Source organism: Ricinus communis, chromosome 9 (genome assembly GCF_019578655.1).
Source record: "Ricinus communis isolate WT05 ecotype wild-type chromosome 9, ASM1957865v1, whole genome shotgun sequence".
NCBI lineage: Eukaryota > Viridiplantae > Streptophyta > Magnoliopsida > Malpighiales > Euphorbiaceae > Ricinus > Ricinus communis.
This window is the reverse complement of record NC_063264.1, coordinates 7,085,272-7,100,713: the sequence shown is the minus strand read 5'-3', so window position 1 is coordinate 7,100,713 and position 15,442 is coordinate 7,085,272. Positions and strand designations below refer to the sequence as shown.

The window sequence follows — 15,442 nt, the reverse complement described above, 5'->3', positions numbered from 1 at the left end:
ATTTCACTTCAAAATAAAATTTATAGAATTCGGTCATAATTCTATTTTAGTATAATATATAATTAAATATCTAGATTTTTAATTATTTAATTATTTTAATATTTAATTTAATTTAATAAATATTTAAATTAGATTTTCTACAACTTCTTAAATACTTTTAATATTTTTATTTAACCTTACAAACACCTGAATCTTATTTTTTATAACATTTAAATATTTTTAAGTAGTACATGTGAACGTATTGAAAGAAACAATATATAAGAAATTAGTATTGTTCGCCACACGTGTTATGCATGTAAATTATTATTTTATTAATTATAATATAATTTTATTTAATAAATTAGTACATAATACAATATTAAATAGTAAATAATTCTATTAATAAAATATTATTATTATAATAATAAACACTTAAATATATCAATGAAATAAAAATTAAAAGCATTATAACTTTTTATTTTTTATTTTTATAAAAATTTATATTGAATTATATGAACTTCATTATAGGTATATATACTGTGATATAAAGTAATTCATCAATTTCTTATAGGCTTAATAATATATATAGAAATATTATAAAATTATAAAAATTTACATGAATAGATAAATTATTAAAATATTTAAAAATTATATGAAAATATATAAAAATATTTATATCCAAATTAAAATATTATAATGAGAAAAATTAAATTTAAGTATGTAAATATGTATTTAATTTATAAAAAAAACTATTAAAGTTAGAATTCAAATTTTTACCTTGGAATTATTTGTTAACGTCAAAAGGCCAGATAATATAAGCCCAATACAATTAAACTTGGGTATCACTATTTTCAATCGCTTCAACGATGCTATGAATACATAAGTTTACAATTAGCCCTAAATTCAGATTCAGACATTTGCACCCTCTAATTATCTCAAACTCAAATCACCCCATGCAAAATCCATTCTGCATTTATGCATTTATCGAATTTACTAATTGCTACATATATGCCCAATTAGCAACAACGCCAGTATTTAGCCCTTTGATTAATTCCTGTTTGATATTTTGCAAATCTCTTCCTTTTTTGTTTTCTTTTGAATTTAAGAAAAGAATGAGTGTAGTGCCGAAAGAAGCAATAGAAGTAGTTGCACAGAGCATTGGTATCACAAATTTATCTCCTGAGGTAGCCTTGGCTCTGGCTCCTGATGTCGAGTATAGAGTTCGCGAGATCATGCAGGTTTCAATTACTTGTCTTCTTAGATCTTTTGTAGTAAAGTTATTTACTTTTATGATTTTGAAGACTAAATAACAATTGGGTTCTATTTGTTTTGAAGGAAGCTATCAAATGTATGCGTCATTCTAGAAGAACTACTTTGACTGCGGAGGATGTGGATAGTGCTCTTAGTTTAAGAAAGTTGGAGGTCAGTTCCTGAATTGTAGTTTGATGCAATCAGGTCTAAGAACTGAATTCAATTAATTTCTTGCGAAAACATTTCAATTGTGACATGCTTTCCTTTCTTTCAAGATGCCTATATTTAAAATGAAAGATTGAACTCTAGCAACTATTATTAGCTCCAGTTTTAGGCTTCCCGATAGAAGGGGTTAATAATTTACATTTACGTTTAAATTGATGCAGCCAGTATATGGGCTTGCCTCTGGAGATCCATTGAGGTTTAAGAGAGCTGCTGGGTATAAGGATTTGTACTACATTGATGACAAGGATGTTGAGTTTAAAGATGTAAGGGAACTTTTATTTTTATGAATGTTGAAGTTTATAAGAATAAACCCATAATACTTTCTCATTGTTTGTGTTTGATATTATGTTTCTAGGTGGTTGAAGCTCCTCTACCAAAAGCACCTCTTGATACTTCCATCTCAGTTCACTGGCTGGCAATTGAAGGTGTTCAACCTGCAATTCCAGAGAATGCTCCTGTTGAAGGTATCTTGTTAAGCTTACGTTCATTATTTTTCAAAATGGGAATCAAGAGATTGTATTAGTTCTTGCTACTTTGCTCGTTGTGTGCTCACTAGAGTACAATGTTCTGAATTAGAATTCTAGTACTAAAAAGTTTACTGACTTTATGTGCGTTTTAAAAATTTTAAGTAGATGTAGTTCAGGTTGTATATGCTTGATGGTCCACTAGGATCACACCCTTTCGCTATTAAGCAGATCATAAATTCTATAAGCTACTTGAACTTTAGTGATATTGTGTAGTTCCCCTAGACAAGACTCTTCAGGTTCAAAAACTTATATTGGTGATGTGCTTTGTTTGCAGTACTTGCAGCATCCTCTGATGGTAAAAAGTCCGAATATAAGGAAGATGGCCTCCCAGTTGATGTTAAATTACCTGTCAAGCATGTATTGTCCAGGGAACTTCAGGTAAATTATAAGTAGCTTGTTTTATATCTTCTTTTCCCTGTGACCACAAGAAATGGTTGAATATCAGGATATTTTGTTGTTTCTGTGCAGCTGTACTTTGACAAAATCACAGAGCTTACAATGAGAAAGTCTGATTCTATCCTCTTCAAACAAGCTTTATCTAGCTTGGCAACAGACTCCGGGCTTCATCCTTTAGTTCCTTATTTTATATACTTAATTGCAGATGAGGTTGTCTTGAAATCATTTTGTTGTCTATTTTGGTGAAGGTTTTTAGTTTTTTTGTGAACTTACTTTCCTTTTATAATGAACTCAGGTGGCTCGAAATTTGAATAATTTTTCTGTCCTGTTTGCTTTGATGCGTGTTGCCCGAAGCCTTCTTCAAAATCCCCACATACATGTAGAACCCTATGTAAGCTAATTGGTAGCTTGATTGAATCTAGATGCTAAACCATCTTTATCTAATAAAGTTTCAGATGAATTTTATCTTAATGTTTGTAATATTTGCATTTTCTGTGCTTTCAATGCCCTTCACAAGTATCAGCTCTGTTTAAAATTTAAGCTGGCTGGGAAGTTTCTAACCAGTGTATTATAGTTAAAAGGCTCTTTTTTTTTTTTATCTTTTGATTTTATTTTTCCCTGTGCTCTTCAGCTGCACCAACTGATGCCATCTATTATTACCTGCCTAGTTGCTAAAAGGTCGGGAAATAGATTTTGTGACAATCATTTGGAGCTTAGAGACTTCACAGCAAATCTGGTTGCTTCAATATGCAAAAGGTTATTTCTGTTTTATTTAATATGTCAAGCCCACATGGGTCATGAATTTGATTAGAAATATCATCTCTTAAGTGGATACTTTCAATGAAAGGACACAGTTGGAGATGAGAGAAATATTCTTGCCATTTATGTGAAATAATTCAATTTTTGTGGATAAAGGTTGGGTCTTTGCTATTGCACAATATGAAGTTCAATTGCTTGGAAGTTTCCTTTGAACTTAGCTGTGCATTTATAATAACATTTGCACCAGAGTAATTACTGGACTTCTGTGTTCATGTACATAGATAATAATAGATGGACTTGTTTTGCAGTCCTTATAGTGAATGTCATGATAGTTAGTACGGAGGATCTTGCATCTTCCACTATTAATTTTAAAAGAATATGATAATCTCTTTAGTGTCTTTTGGTGTGCTATGTTGCATGTGTTCTTATCAAATTATATTTTCAGATTTGGGCATGTTTACCACAACCTGCAGCCCCGTGTCACAAGGACTCTACTCCATACATTCTTGGACCCATTAAAATCATTGCCTCAACATTATGGTGCAATACAAGGATTAGCAGCATTAGGACCAAATGTGGTAGGTTATGGTTCTTAATTTCAAGTCTTAACAGCAATAGGAATTCTATTATTATTCTGTATGTATGTTATATTCAATTTATTTTAGTTTTCAGATGTGCTTAGTCCCATAAATGTGGAATTAATGGATGTAGGCAGAGTTATTTCTACTTATTGTTTTTAAAGGTAGAAATTTATGAATGAAAATTAAGTTGCATTAAAAAGTCTGAGTTCCTTAAGAACTTGAGATCCCTATTATCCTTTTATTTCTATTGCAATCACCCCATCACTAGATCCCAAAACCTGGGACCATAACAACTTGGTGTCGGAGCAGGTTGTTTTGGGGGATTTTTTGTGTCTTTCAGGAACAATTTGGTGCAATATGAAGATATGTCAAGAAGATATAGTCCAGGATAAGATGGAGTGTGATCAAGACATGCAGCAAGTGATGCAAAATGAGATAAGCCTGTTTGTTTAGAAGAAGTTTCTTGGAATCCTAACAATTAAAAGGCTTCAATTGTAGTGAGATATATACACATGGCCATTAATATAAGAAATTATTTTTTTTGGAGATGCTGGAAGAACAGATTTTGAAGTTGAGAATGCAGAAATTCGAAAGGATCGAGTTTCCTTTTAAACTTAGAGATCATAGATTTCTCTGAAATGAGCTCTAAAGATGGTTGGGTTCTCTCAAGAATGAACCCCACTTACTAGTATGTTGGAACATATCATAAACCTGGATCATAGTGCATGAAGACAAACGCCTTTTCGTGGTTCTTAATTTGAAGTCTGTTAGCAATAGGAGTACTGTTATTGTTCTGTATGTCAGTAATGTTCAGTTTATTCTAGTAACTAGATGTGCTTAGTGTTCCTATGTGGAATTAGTGGATGTGGGGCAGTTATCAACTGGTAGCTATTTCCTTAAATCATTAAATCTAAAAGTTAAGTTTTTTACTTAGAAAAAAAAGCCTGAGTTCCTTAAGAACTTGAGATCGAAGGGTTTTCTCCAATGAGCTCAATTATCCTCTTATTTCTAGTCCAATCTCCTCATAACTAGATCCCACAACCTGGGATCATAACATGGTGCTCCTCTATTATTATCTTACCATAAAAACCAAAAAGTTAATTTGTTTTCTGGGGTTCAGGTAGAGGAAATCCACAGTTTCGGTACTTAATTGTGTTTGTATTTAAATTAAGTTTCATAGATGTATAAGTTCATTCATTGCATACTGTTACAGGATCTCAAATTTCACATAGAAATGGGGAAAGGGAAGTTACAACTAATAATTATTTTTTTAATGACACTCTTGCATTTTTTGGATCTTTATTTATTATTTGTGTTTTTTGTTATTCTGGTTCCTATCTTACAGACAAATAAGGATTGTAGTTTTATTTCAATTTTTGCTCTTCCTTCCTCTAAACCTTTCTTTCTCTGGTTTGAAGCAATTTGTAATGCTTTTTGACTTTGCACAGGTTCGTCTTCTTATACTGCCAAATCTGGAGCCATATTTGCTACTTCTTGAACCAGAAATGCTTCTTGAGAAGCAAAAGAATGAGATGAGGAGGCATGAAGCTTGGAGTGTTTATGGGGCCTTGATGGTGAGTTCTTTTTTCTGCTTGAGACTAAAATTCTGTTCCTGTTTTCATATTAATTGGCTACTGGTGTGGCTATGCCATACTAACATAGCCTAAATCATTCAGCGTGCAGCTGGTCTATGCATGCATGATCGGATGAAAAGGTTACCTGGTGTACTAATGCCACCAACACGTGCTGTTTGGAAGAGCAGTGGAAGGCTTATGACTACAGTGCCAAGTATGGCTTTCTTTTACTTGCCTTACTGGGAAACCATACATGACTGCTCATATATATGCTCTGTTGAAAATTACAGATGATACGCAACCTCATGCATGTTCTTGGGAAAAAGAACACAGTTGCTCAGATCATCTGTACCTTTGAACATATACCTTATTCTCCTGAATAACAATTTCTCCTAGCCATTATGCACAGCTTGGTAGTAGGTAGTTGCTTGAAGTATGATAAAATTAGGAAATTAGCATATGATAGTTTGATGTATAAGTTTACCAGAAGACACAATGCATTGAGTTTCTGTGTGCTTATGGTTTGAAGAGTGACGAGAGTCAGGGTCAGTCTTTGATTTGAAACTAATCTGTGTGCTTATGGTTTGAAGAGTGACAAGAGTCATGCTCAGTCTTTGATTTGAAATTAACGTGGATTTTATTTTATTAGTTTTCTTTTATTTTAACTTGGCGACAATGTTGGATGCATGGTTTTACGTTCGCTGAGCATATTACAGAATTACACCATGTAATCCTGATGCCTTTTCTTCTGTCTCATGGTTGGTCCTTGCTTCCAATTAAATCAAGATAAACGAAAAGCAAGCTCAGACAACTTGATTCAGCAACCACCACTCAAGAAACTAGCAACAGATGGTCCAATGGGTGTAATACCGATGAACTCAATGCATGTAGACATGCAAGGGGCGACTGGTGGATATCACACAGCTAGTGGAGCTTCTGGCATGAGCATATCATCAATGTCCCGGCAGTTACCTAATGAAAACATGCCAGGAAGGGATATCAGTGGAAGGGTGTCAAAGGTGTTACCTGTGCTTGCTCGGGCTTGGAAGGAGGACATGGATGCAGGACATTTGCTGGCATCACTGAATGAACTTTTTGGGGAAAGCATGTCCTGCTTTGCTCCCAAGCCTGAGTTGTCTTTTTTCTTGTAATTAGTTCAGATTATTAACAATTTTTGTTATGTTTCTTTGTAAATTTTCTGGTAGATTCCTTGTCCTTCCTTTTAGAATAGGCTAATACTATATTGTCAAAGAAAGGTGGACGGAATTCTTTTCTGTAAATAGCTAACTGTAATCTTAAACTTAGCTATTCAATTTATGAGCAATTTGGGGAGTCCGGAAAGATGAAACCGTAGATAATTTAGCACAAGAGACTTCCGTGTTCATTTCACATGGTAAACTGTTACACTACAATCTCCAAGCAATAATGCCTAAACTGATTAATGCCGCAATCCTACTGCTTCAGTTAACCCTTATTTTACAGGCAAGAGCCAATAGTGCCTAAATTGATAAATGCCGCCGTCCTACAGCTTCTGTTAACCCTTATTTTACAGGTAAAGCCTGGAGGGCATCATCTATATACTTCTAAAGTTTAGGTAGTGAACCTGTCCACATTGTCCAACACATAATGTAATGACCAGGGACTTCAGCTCTTACACTTGGTGCACCGATCAACCTGTTGTCCTAACCAGAGCCGTCGGAATTAGAATCAGAAATTTAGAACAAAACTGCAGAGGCAGAAACCCATTTCACAAATTTTTTGAGATTCATCAAGGTGCTATTATTCCAGAACCGTTAAAATGGGAAACTTGAAAAATGCAGTGGAAGAAGCTCATTTTGCAAATTTTTTGCAGTTCATCAAGGGGCTATTGCTTTAACTCATGGCTAAAAACAATGGACTAACAATGGTATGCATAATGAAATGCATAAGTTGATACACAAACAACTGAATGATGTGATTGAGCTTCACAATCAATACACAGGTGAATCGGGAGGATAATTGACTCCCTTCTCTTTCCTCTTTACTCAAAACAGAAAAGGAGTTACAAAAAGAAAGAAGGGAAAACAAATGAATCAAAAGAAGAGCTTTCTTGGCGATGGTCTAGATGACACAGTGGACGGTGAGGGCGAGGACTTTAGAGGGAGTGGAGCTCCCTTGCTTTCTTGGCTCCCTGTCATTTTGTCTAGAAGTTTCGCAGCCTTGGGGTCTGTAAGAAGTATCTTCTGAAATGATTGTGAGAAGCCAGTTGCAATGATGGTAACGTGGATCTCCCCATTATAGCGATCGTCCACAACAGCCCCAAATATAATGTTTGCAGATGGATCAGCTAAGCTTGTAACAACCTGGAAGGTTACAGCATGTGCAGATATTAATAACAGTATGTAGAGGAAAGAATGACCAAGATTCTCACGGTTCAACAACTTATAACATTTTCACTTTTGTATATATCTTTTAAGATTTTTGAAAAGACGTGAAAATTGAAATAGTAGTTGCGTTCAACAAGTATGTGAATGCCATCAAATAGAAGCTAAGCCCAACAAGGGCCCCTGTGTGCCAAATGTCACCATTAAATTTTTGACAAATTGATGGCAGAGGGTGGGGTTTGGAAAATATCGAGCGAGTAGAAAGAAAAGTGAGGTACTTGGAAACTCCAATCTCCAAAAGGTAGATCTAACCAAGCATACGGTTTCTCTAAGGACTTTCTGCCAATCGCATTTTATTTGTCCATAATTTCGGATACCTAAGGACATGTTTGACCCAAAGTATTTTGTTTCCAGCCAGAGTCTAAGAATTGAAAGCCACTAACATACCTGGGACACTCTATTAACTTCCTGCAATGTGATGTCCTTTCCTCCGGTTATATTATAGACTACCCCAGTAGCTGACTGAATTGATGATCCAATCAGGGGAGCCAATGTTGCTTGTTCAGCTGCTTCTTCAGCACGATTTTTGCTGGAGGAAACTCCAACTCCAAGCATTGCTGTACCAGAATCTTTCATTACTGCTTTTACATCTGCGAAATCCACATTAACCAATCCAGGTATCTGCAAAACAAGAGGATAGCAATTCACAACATATGCTGACGAGTGAGAAAATTTCTTGTGAAAAACTACACCAAAAGAAGTTGTCACCTTAAACAACACGCAACAGTCCTATAGCTTTTCTTCTTTTTTTTTGTAAGCAAACATTTTTTGTTTAAAAGAAGAGAAAAAAGGCTGTAGTCCTTGTTCAAACTAAGAGCAAAAAGAAATTTCAATCATCTCCAACAATGAAGAAGGGACTACTCCTCTCAAGAAAAGGAACAGTTCATGGAAGGATGAACAGCAGAGGATAGCTCAATGAGAACTTTCAGGAATGGATTAAAGAAAATGCTGAAGCATTATCAATGAGAGAAAAGATGCAAATGCAGTCATATTGTGATGTGCTTTCAATTATTTGAGCATTCTGCTTAAAATGCAAAATTTTCCGGCCTTGACATGCTTATCATCAGACGATCAAGGTAGACATTAAATGACAAAAGGTTATAAGAAATTGTCACAAAGTAACAGACAACGCAAAACAATTTCTCTAGATACCCGAGCATATAAAAGCAGCGCATTATTTAGTAAAGACACTCACTGTAATAATATCTGAAATTCCTTGCACCCCTTGGCGTAGGACATCATCAGCAAGAAGGAAAGCATCCTGAAGGGGAGTCTGCTCATCAGCAATATCAAGCAGGCGGTCATTGGGTATCACTATGAGAGTATCAACATTTTTTTGTAATTTCTCAATAGCCTCTAATGCCTGCAAAGAAATAATATAGGAGCTATTTACTCAAAAGAATAAAAATCTCAGTATCTATATGAAACTACCAAATAACAATAGTTCATAAGCTCAAAAGTCCAAGCTCCTACTTCACACTTGAGGAAACATATAGTCAACAGATATACAATACAAAAGATCAATCAGCAGTAGACTGATCATCCAAAAATAGACACATCATTCAAATTCAATTTACACACACACACACACACACACACACACAGACACACACACACAAAAGCACATCTAAGAGATTGCAGTCTCTTAGTCTAAGAGGAAAGCAGACATCAACCGACATCTCACTGATTTACAACTTGAAACTTTACAATAATTCCATTAAGTTGAACAAAGCATCCACTTCTTTTCAGGCCAATTGTAGCAAGCAAGATATTACCACATAACAAAGCCTAAATATGGAAGTCATAAAACCCATACCTGAAGGGATCTCTTACGCCCCTCAAAACTGAAAGGATATGTAACGACACCAACAGTCAAGTACCCGGCCTCCTTTGAAATCTGAGCTACAACCGGGGCAGCACCAGATCCTGTACCTCCACCCATACCAGCAGTAATAAAAACAAGATCAGAGCCCTTAAGAGCATTCGCAATTGCGTCTTTAGATTCCTCTGCAGCCTGCTCTCCCAAAAGTGGGTTCCCACCAGTACCTGCAATCAATTAAAAAGTGAAAGATGAGAAAACAGAGAGAGAAAAATTATAGACTATTGGAATTGAACTCACTACGGAGACCAAAAAAGGAGAGAGTAAGACCTAGTCCACGAGTCAAAAGCTCTCCAATTTGAAGTGGGTTCTGAGCAGCAGACTGTAATAGAGCTTGAGAATCGGTGTTTATAGCATAGAAATCAACACCCTAATTTCAAGGAAAAAAAAAACATAAAATAAACTTTTCAACACCCTAGTGAACACGTGCATACATTCATGGACTGAATAAAAAATAAACTGCTTTAAAGCTTCAAAATTTTAGGTTCATTTGTCAATAAATAAAAACCTGGCAAACGGCTTAGAATAACGAAATGTGCAATAAAATTTACGAATGCAGGCGGGGAACATTGTGCAGTGATAAAAAAGAGAAGAAAAGAAAAGAAAAGTTCAAAGGAAGAAAGAGTTTACCTGCAAACCGCTGCCAATCATGCGATTAACGGCATTATTGCCGCCGCCACCCACACCAACAACCTTTATTTTAGCAGATTCAATTGGGGCAAATGAGCAGCTAATGGCACAGGGACTACTAGAACGGTGTCTTCTAAAAACATTAGTTCGTCCAGTTCTATAGGGAAGAAGTACTTTTTGGTGAAGAGAAGAAGCGGACGTGTTCGGATTTGATAATTGAAGTTGAAGTGTTGCCATTGTCCACAATATTTGAGAGAGACGAGAGAAATAGTGAAAGATAGAGAGAGAGGTTTTAATAGTTTAGGGTTTTAGATAGATTTCATTTCAGTCTCTCAAAATTCCAAATCTGTCGCGTCATTGGCTTTGAGCATCTTGTTGTTGCTGATACTGCTGTTGCTTCATATTCTTTCTTTAAAAGATTGGGTGGGGTGGACCACTGTTTTTGTTTCGCGCTCAGCTTCCAAAAACTACGTCGTATTGGTAGCTTAATTCAACATTTTAACAAGCAGTCTTTTTTGCTCAAAAAATGTCATATGCTACCTTGTTTTCCATCTCTCATGAAAAAGGTCTACGAATTAAAAATCATACAAGTTCCTATCAGATAAAACCTGATCTATCATTATTGGGTAAATCCTGTTTTATCTGATTAATCAACCCTGTTTGCCCTCGTAGGATATCAACCTTCCACTGCCTTCAACAATTTGTCCAGTAGCATGCCAACAAACCATTATATGTGTGCATCGTCAAGAAATTAAAAACAGTCCATTTGAAAGTTGAAACCCTTGCATGAAGTTTCCTTTTTCCAGTAATATAACAGGATAAATATTTCGCAAGTCCACCAAACTTTCTTGACTAACAAAACTTCAGAACCAAATACAATACTGTAGAATTAAGAACTTATTAGCTGTATAAACTAAAATCAAATTTACTCATTTCCAACGATTATTTCATCCAGATTTTACATATTTGTGCACTCAACGAGTGATAGAATGACTGCTCAATGTATTTAAATTGAATGAGAGGTCAAGAAAAAGCGGTAAAAACCGAACCACCAACGACAAATCAATTCAGAGTTACATAGGGATAAATATTACACACAGACCCAAAATGAGGAGATACTGAATGATCCACGGGTCCTAAATCATGCTGACCCATGCACAAGCCACATTGCTGGTTTACCACTCATGCTTTTGCAATAACATCTTTACTCTCCTTCGCTTAGGATAGGCACGATGAGTGGTTTCATCTGTGCAAGATACACAATAGCCCACCTAACAAATAAAAAGGGAGGAAAATAGTAGCTGTTAGATGATGATAAAAATTCATGTGTTCTGCTATGTTTTTCAAATTTATTGACCCCAAAAGCAAATATCATAAGCTGATATGCTCACCAGAAAAATTGCGCTCTATATACTATCTATACTTTGAAGTGCAATTAAATCATTATTGTATGCACTACCAGTTGTACCTCCATATTGTTTTTCAACTACATTATATATCAACATAATAGGGCCCTCTTCATCAAAAACAAAAGTAGAGTTCTTTTCTACAACATAAGCAGTGTCACTGTCAACTGATGCAAAGACTCTTGATGTCAATGCCATTGCTACAACAATGAAGAAGTACAACATTCATATTTGTGAAAATTGCAAAAACAAGTTGGATAATGAAAAAGAGTATCCCTCAACTAAATTTTGACTTTTTAAGTACTATAAGCATTACAAGATACTTATAGACAGAAGATATCTGAAGACAGTGACTATGATAAACAGATATCATTTGAAAACCAGTTTTAGTGACATTAAAGATAATTTATAGAAAAAAAAATTTTGCAGTCAATTATAGTATGAAAAATCACAGGCAATTGGAATTTTTATTGAACTCTGGAAGAATCAGTCTTTATGCATATTCAGTAACTTCATAAACTATAGAAGGAAATGTTTCAGCGTAGAAACTTACATCATCCAACAGCATACTACTGCTGTTATAACCAATGTCAAATGGAATCTACACAAAAACGCACAAGTAAGATATATTGCACAAGACAAAAAGGTCATAAAAAAGAAAGGAAAAAATTCAACGCATGTGCATAACATTCAATAATAGCTAATTAATGGGACCAGAGAAATATAGGCATCTGAAGTATTATACTTCTAGAATATAAACATCAGATTATAGTGTACATGTACAATTTCATCACTAAAGAAATATGCCATGCGTACAGCGTACTTGAACCTATGTAGACAATGAATCACTGAGTACAAGACCAAGGGTCCAAGACACATAAATATATTTGCGATACTTGGTAGAAAATCATACAGCACCTATGCATGATTTTATAAAGCCAAGAGCATACAGCACATATCAAATGGACGACTATTAAATCAATAAGAAACAGTAAATAGTCTAAACATCTCATTTTCCTTGAATGCGATGCACGAGCTTATTAGACATAAGAATTAATAAATAAACCTTATAAAGGGTGATATTAGAGATCATAAATCTATGGTTCATTTTGTTGAAAAAATAACAATGCACCAATCACAATAGCACACAACTACATAGAAAGCAACCAGCTTGATCATCAGTGATTTCATGACTTCCGCCAAAAATCCAATCTTGCCATTACATTTATGGAAAATGTGTTGATCTACCAATCTACATTTTCCAAGAAACTAAAATTTGCGAATCAATTCTAGAATGTGTTGATCTCCAGCTTGCCAATCAATTCTACATTTTCCAACCAGCTTGCCATTACATTTATGGAAAATGTGTTGATCTCCAGCGAATCAATTCTAGAGTCTTTATATCACAGAAAAACCACACTATCAAAGACCACTCCATAAAATGCCACCTCTAATTATACATTTCAAGAAAGCTCTCTAAGCAAGTACCTGGCGTGATCTTCACTGATTTGATCTCAGTTACATATTCGACATAATTTCAGTAATGCGATTGCATATAACAGTTAGACAATGTGTCCCATGTAATGAAATTGCTATGATCCTTCAATTCATTAAAAACCAAAACTAGACTCTTTATATCACACAAAACCACACTATTAGAAACCTACTAACAGAATCTAACAGTACTTATCAAAGTAAACAAGCTAAGTTTATGGTCATATAAGCAAATGCAGCATAATTAACGCTAATCACATAAATTCAACAAATTGACATTATGAAAAGCATACAAATTTGCGGAGGGGCCTCTATTGCAACAGATTCTGGTACAAAGCGACGCAATTATTCCGATCACCACAAAAATTAAAGTTGTGACCAAAAACCCCATCTTGATGTACCCTAATTCTGATCTCTGCAATCCAGTAAAACTCACGAGATATATTAGAAATCCAAAAGAGGATTTTTGGATCGCGAAGGAAAGAAAGCTGAATTGGTTAAGGAATGAGAAAAAAAAAAATTAAAAGGAAAAAAATAACAGATAGGGATTTGGTTATGTGTTTGGTTGCCGAGAAAATACTGGAAAAACAAAAAGGAAAAATCACGGAAACTTACTTGGAAATATGAAGCTTTCTTCTTTTTGTGGTTTAGGTGTGTCGCTCCGGTGTTGCGAGATCCATTGTTGTGATTGTAGAGATTATGATAGAAATCGTACGAGCGTAAAGGCCTATAGGCCCATTTTAGTCGGCCCAAATTTGCTTAACTAGACTGTATATTGGGCTTTGAAACTACTTAATATTCAAAACTGCCTCTTTGTTTCACAAATTGTTGAATGGAACAAGCAAGAGTAGTGAGAGGTATTACAGTATCTTCAATGCACCCTTTTATCTTTATATTTGTCAAACTTGGAAAATATGAAAATCTATTTATCAGTTTTCTACTCAAGAAACTTCTACAAGCAAACATAAAATTCCATTTCTCTGAAAAATAAGCCCAACTCTCCACAACTAAAGATGTCTTAGAATTCGCATTATTCAATGATTTGATACGTATTTCTTTATAAAACCCATTAGTCAATATCTCAGCTCTATTAAGCTCTCCCTTAAACAAGTGTGGGGAAAAAAGAGAGAACCCAAAATCTAAACCCTTGCCTTTAAGAGTCCAAAAGAGGAAAATTCTGCTAATTTAGTGGCGTAAGGGAAGTATGCATGCAATATTAATATACGTATAAAACCATGCGATACAGAGAAACTATTTGTAGTTGTAATGTTACCCAATTGTATTACCCTCTTTTCTCTTCTGAAAAATGTGAAGAAAATCCTAGCAATCTATCTTTGAAAACTAGTACTCTCCCACTTGAAATTGCCATAGTTTTTGTTGGTTTTTAACTTCCTTTCGTAAAATCTGTAGTTGGTATGTTGATTTTTCAACCACATACAGTGTTTGAATTGAGTACCTTTTCTTTTCTTGGACAAATAGATATTTTCCTTTATGGATCGGTTTGTAGAATGTCAAGTATTTGTGTAAATAAAAGTGGTAAGAAATTACATAGAAGAAAGAAAAACGTCTAGAATCACTTGTATGCTTTGTCTAAAAAGTGATGAAATCATACATCTGCATTATTTACTTTTTCTTTTTGTGTTGTATCCAATCCAAACTCAAGAATTTGCAGAATTGTAAATTCCCATCTCTCATGGAGATTTGTTTTAAGACTTTCATTTTTTGGAAAGTAATTTTGAGATTAAGAACCTTGTTTTACCCTCTTCACTTTACGTGATGATTATATGATATTTTTATAGTGTATATGCAACAGTTGGTGTTATTTATGTAAATTAATATTAAAATATAACCAATAAACTACTTTTTTATAGGAATTACTTTGTATATAAATGAGAATTAATTTTATTTGCATATCAACAAAATTGACATATGTATCTTTAAAATAAATTGACACATGTAAATAAAACAAGTTAGATACATGTCAAACTTTTGATTTAACACTTTCAGAAAATAGACTGATTATAAGAGAAAAAAAATGAATATTTAACTACATGTTCATAATAAATACAAAAAAAATAAAATTCATTGAATATTAAATTGAATTTCCCTTCCCCATTTATTTAGTTAATAACACCATTATTGAATTCTTAGATATTGAAGTAATTTTCTATTACAGAAATTGCAAAATGTGGATGTTCCCTATGTTTGAACAAATTACTGCATTTGACAGTTAATTGTCGCTATGTTACAATAAATTGCTACTTTTTGCAAATTTTGATTCATGATTTATTACTCAAGAAGAATAACATTTAGCTCAA

The 15,442-nt window shown here is 34.2% G+C and overlaps 3 protein-coding genes across 3 annotated transcripts; 1 reads left to right on the top strand and 2 right to left on the bottom strand.

Moving 5' to 3' along the window:
• Positions 1–840: 840 nt before the first annotated feature.
• Positions 841–6,633, top strand: LOC8268134 (transcription initiation factor TFIID subunit 6). Its single transcript, XM_048378950.1, has 12 exons — positions 841–1,217; positions 1,315–1,401; positions 1,617–1,718; positions 1,811–1,919; positions 2,257–2,360; positions 2,451–2,588; positions 2,674–2,769; positions 3,010–3,134; positions 3,583–3,715; positions 5,167–5,292; positions 5,395–5,506; positions 6,079–6,633. The coding sequence occupies exons 1-12, from the start codon at positions 933–935 to the stop codon at positions 6,441–6,443; spliced, it is 1,782 nt and encodes a 593-aa protein (XP_048234907.1). The 5' UTR covers positions 841–932; the 3' UTR covers positions 6,444–6,633.
• Positions 6,634–7,159: 526 nt separating this feature from the next.
• LOC8268848 (cell division protein FtsZ homolog 1, chloroplastic) lies at positions 7,160–10,637 on the bottom strand. The gene is made up of 6 exons (XM_002531164.4): positions 10,225–10,637; positions 9,865–9,964; positions 9,532–9,761; positions 8,911–9,078; positions 8,103–8,336; positions 7,160–7,634 (listed from the first exon to the last, which is right to left on the bottom strand). The coding sequence occupies exons 1-6, from the start codon at positions 10,459–10,461 to the stop codon at positions 7,365–7,367; spliced, it is 1,239 nt and encodes a 412-aa protein (XP_002531210.1). The 5' UTR covers positions 10,462–10,637; the 3' UTR covers positions 7,160–7,364.
• Positions 10,638–11,124: 487 nt separating this feature from the next.
• LOC107262208 (V-type proton ATPase subunit e1) lies at positions 11,125–13,900 on the bottom strand. Its single transcript, XM_015726618.3, has 4 exons — positions 13,740–13,900; positions 13,418–13,539; positions 12,184–12,231; positions 11,125–11,495 (listed from the first exon to the last, which is right to left on the bottom strand). The coding sequence occupies exons 2-4, from the start codon at positions 13,513–13,515 to the stop codon at positions 11,429–11,431; spliced, it is 213 nt and encodes a 70-aa protein (XP_015582104.1). The 5' UTR covers positions 13,516–13,539; positions 13,740–13,900; the 3' UTR covers positions 11,125–11,428.
• Between the last annotated feature and the right edge of the window lie 1,542 nt (positions 13,901–15,442).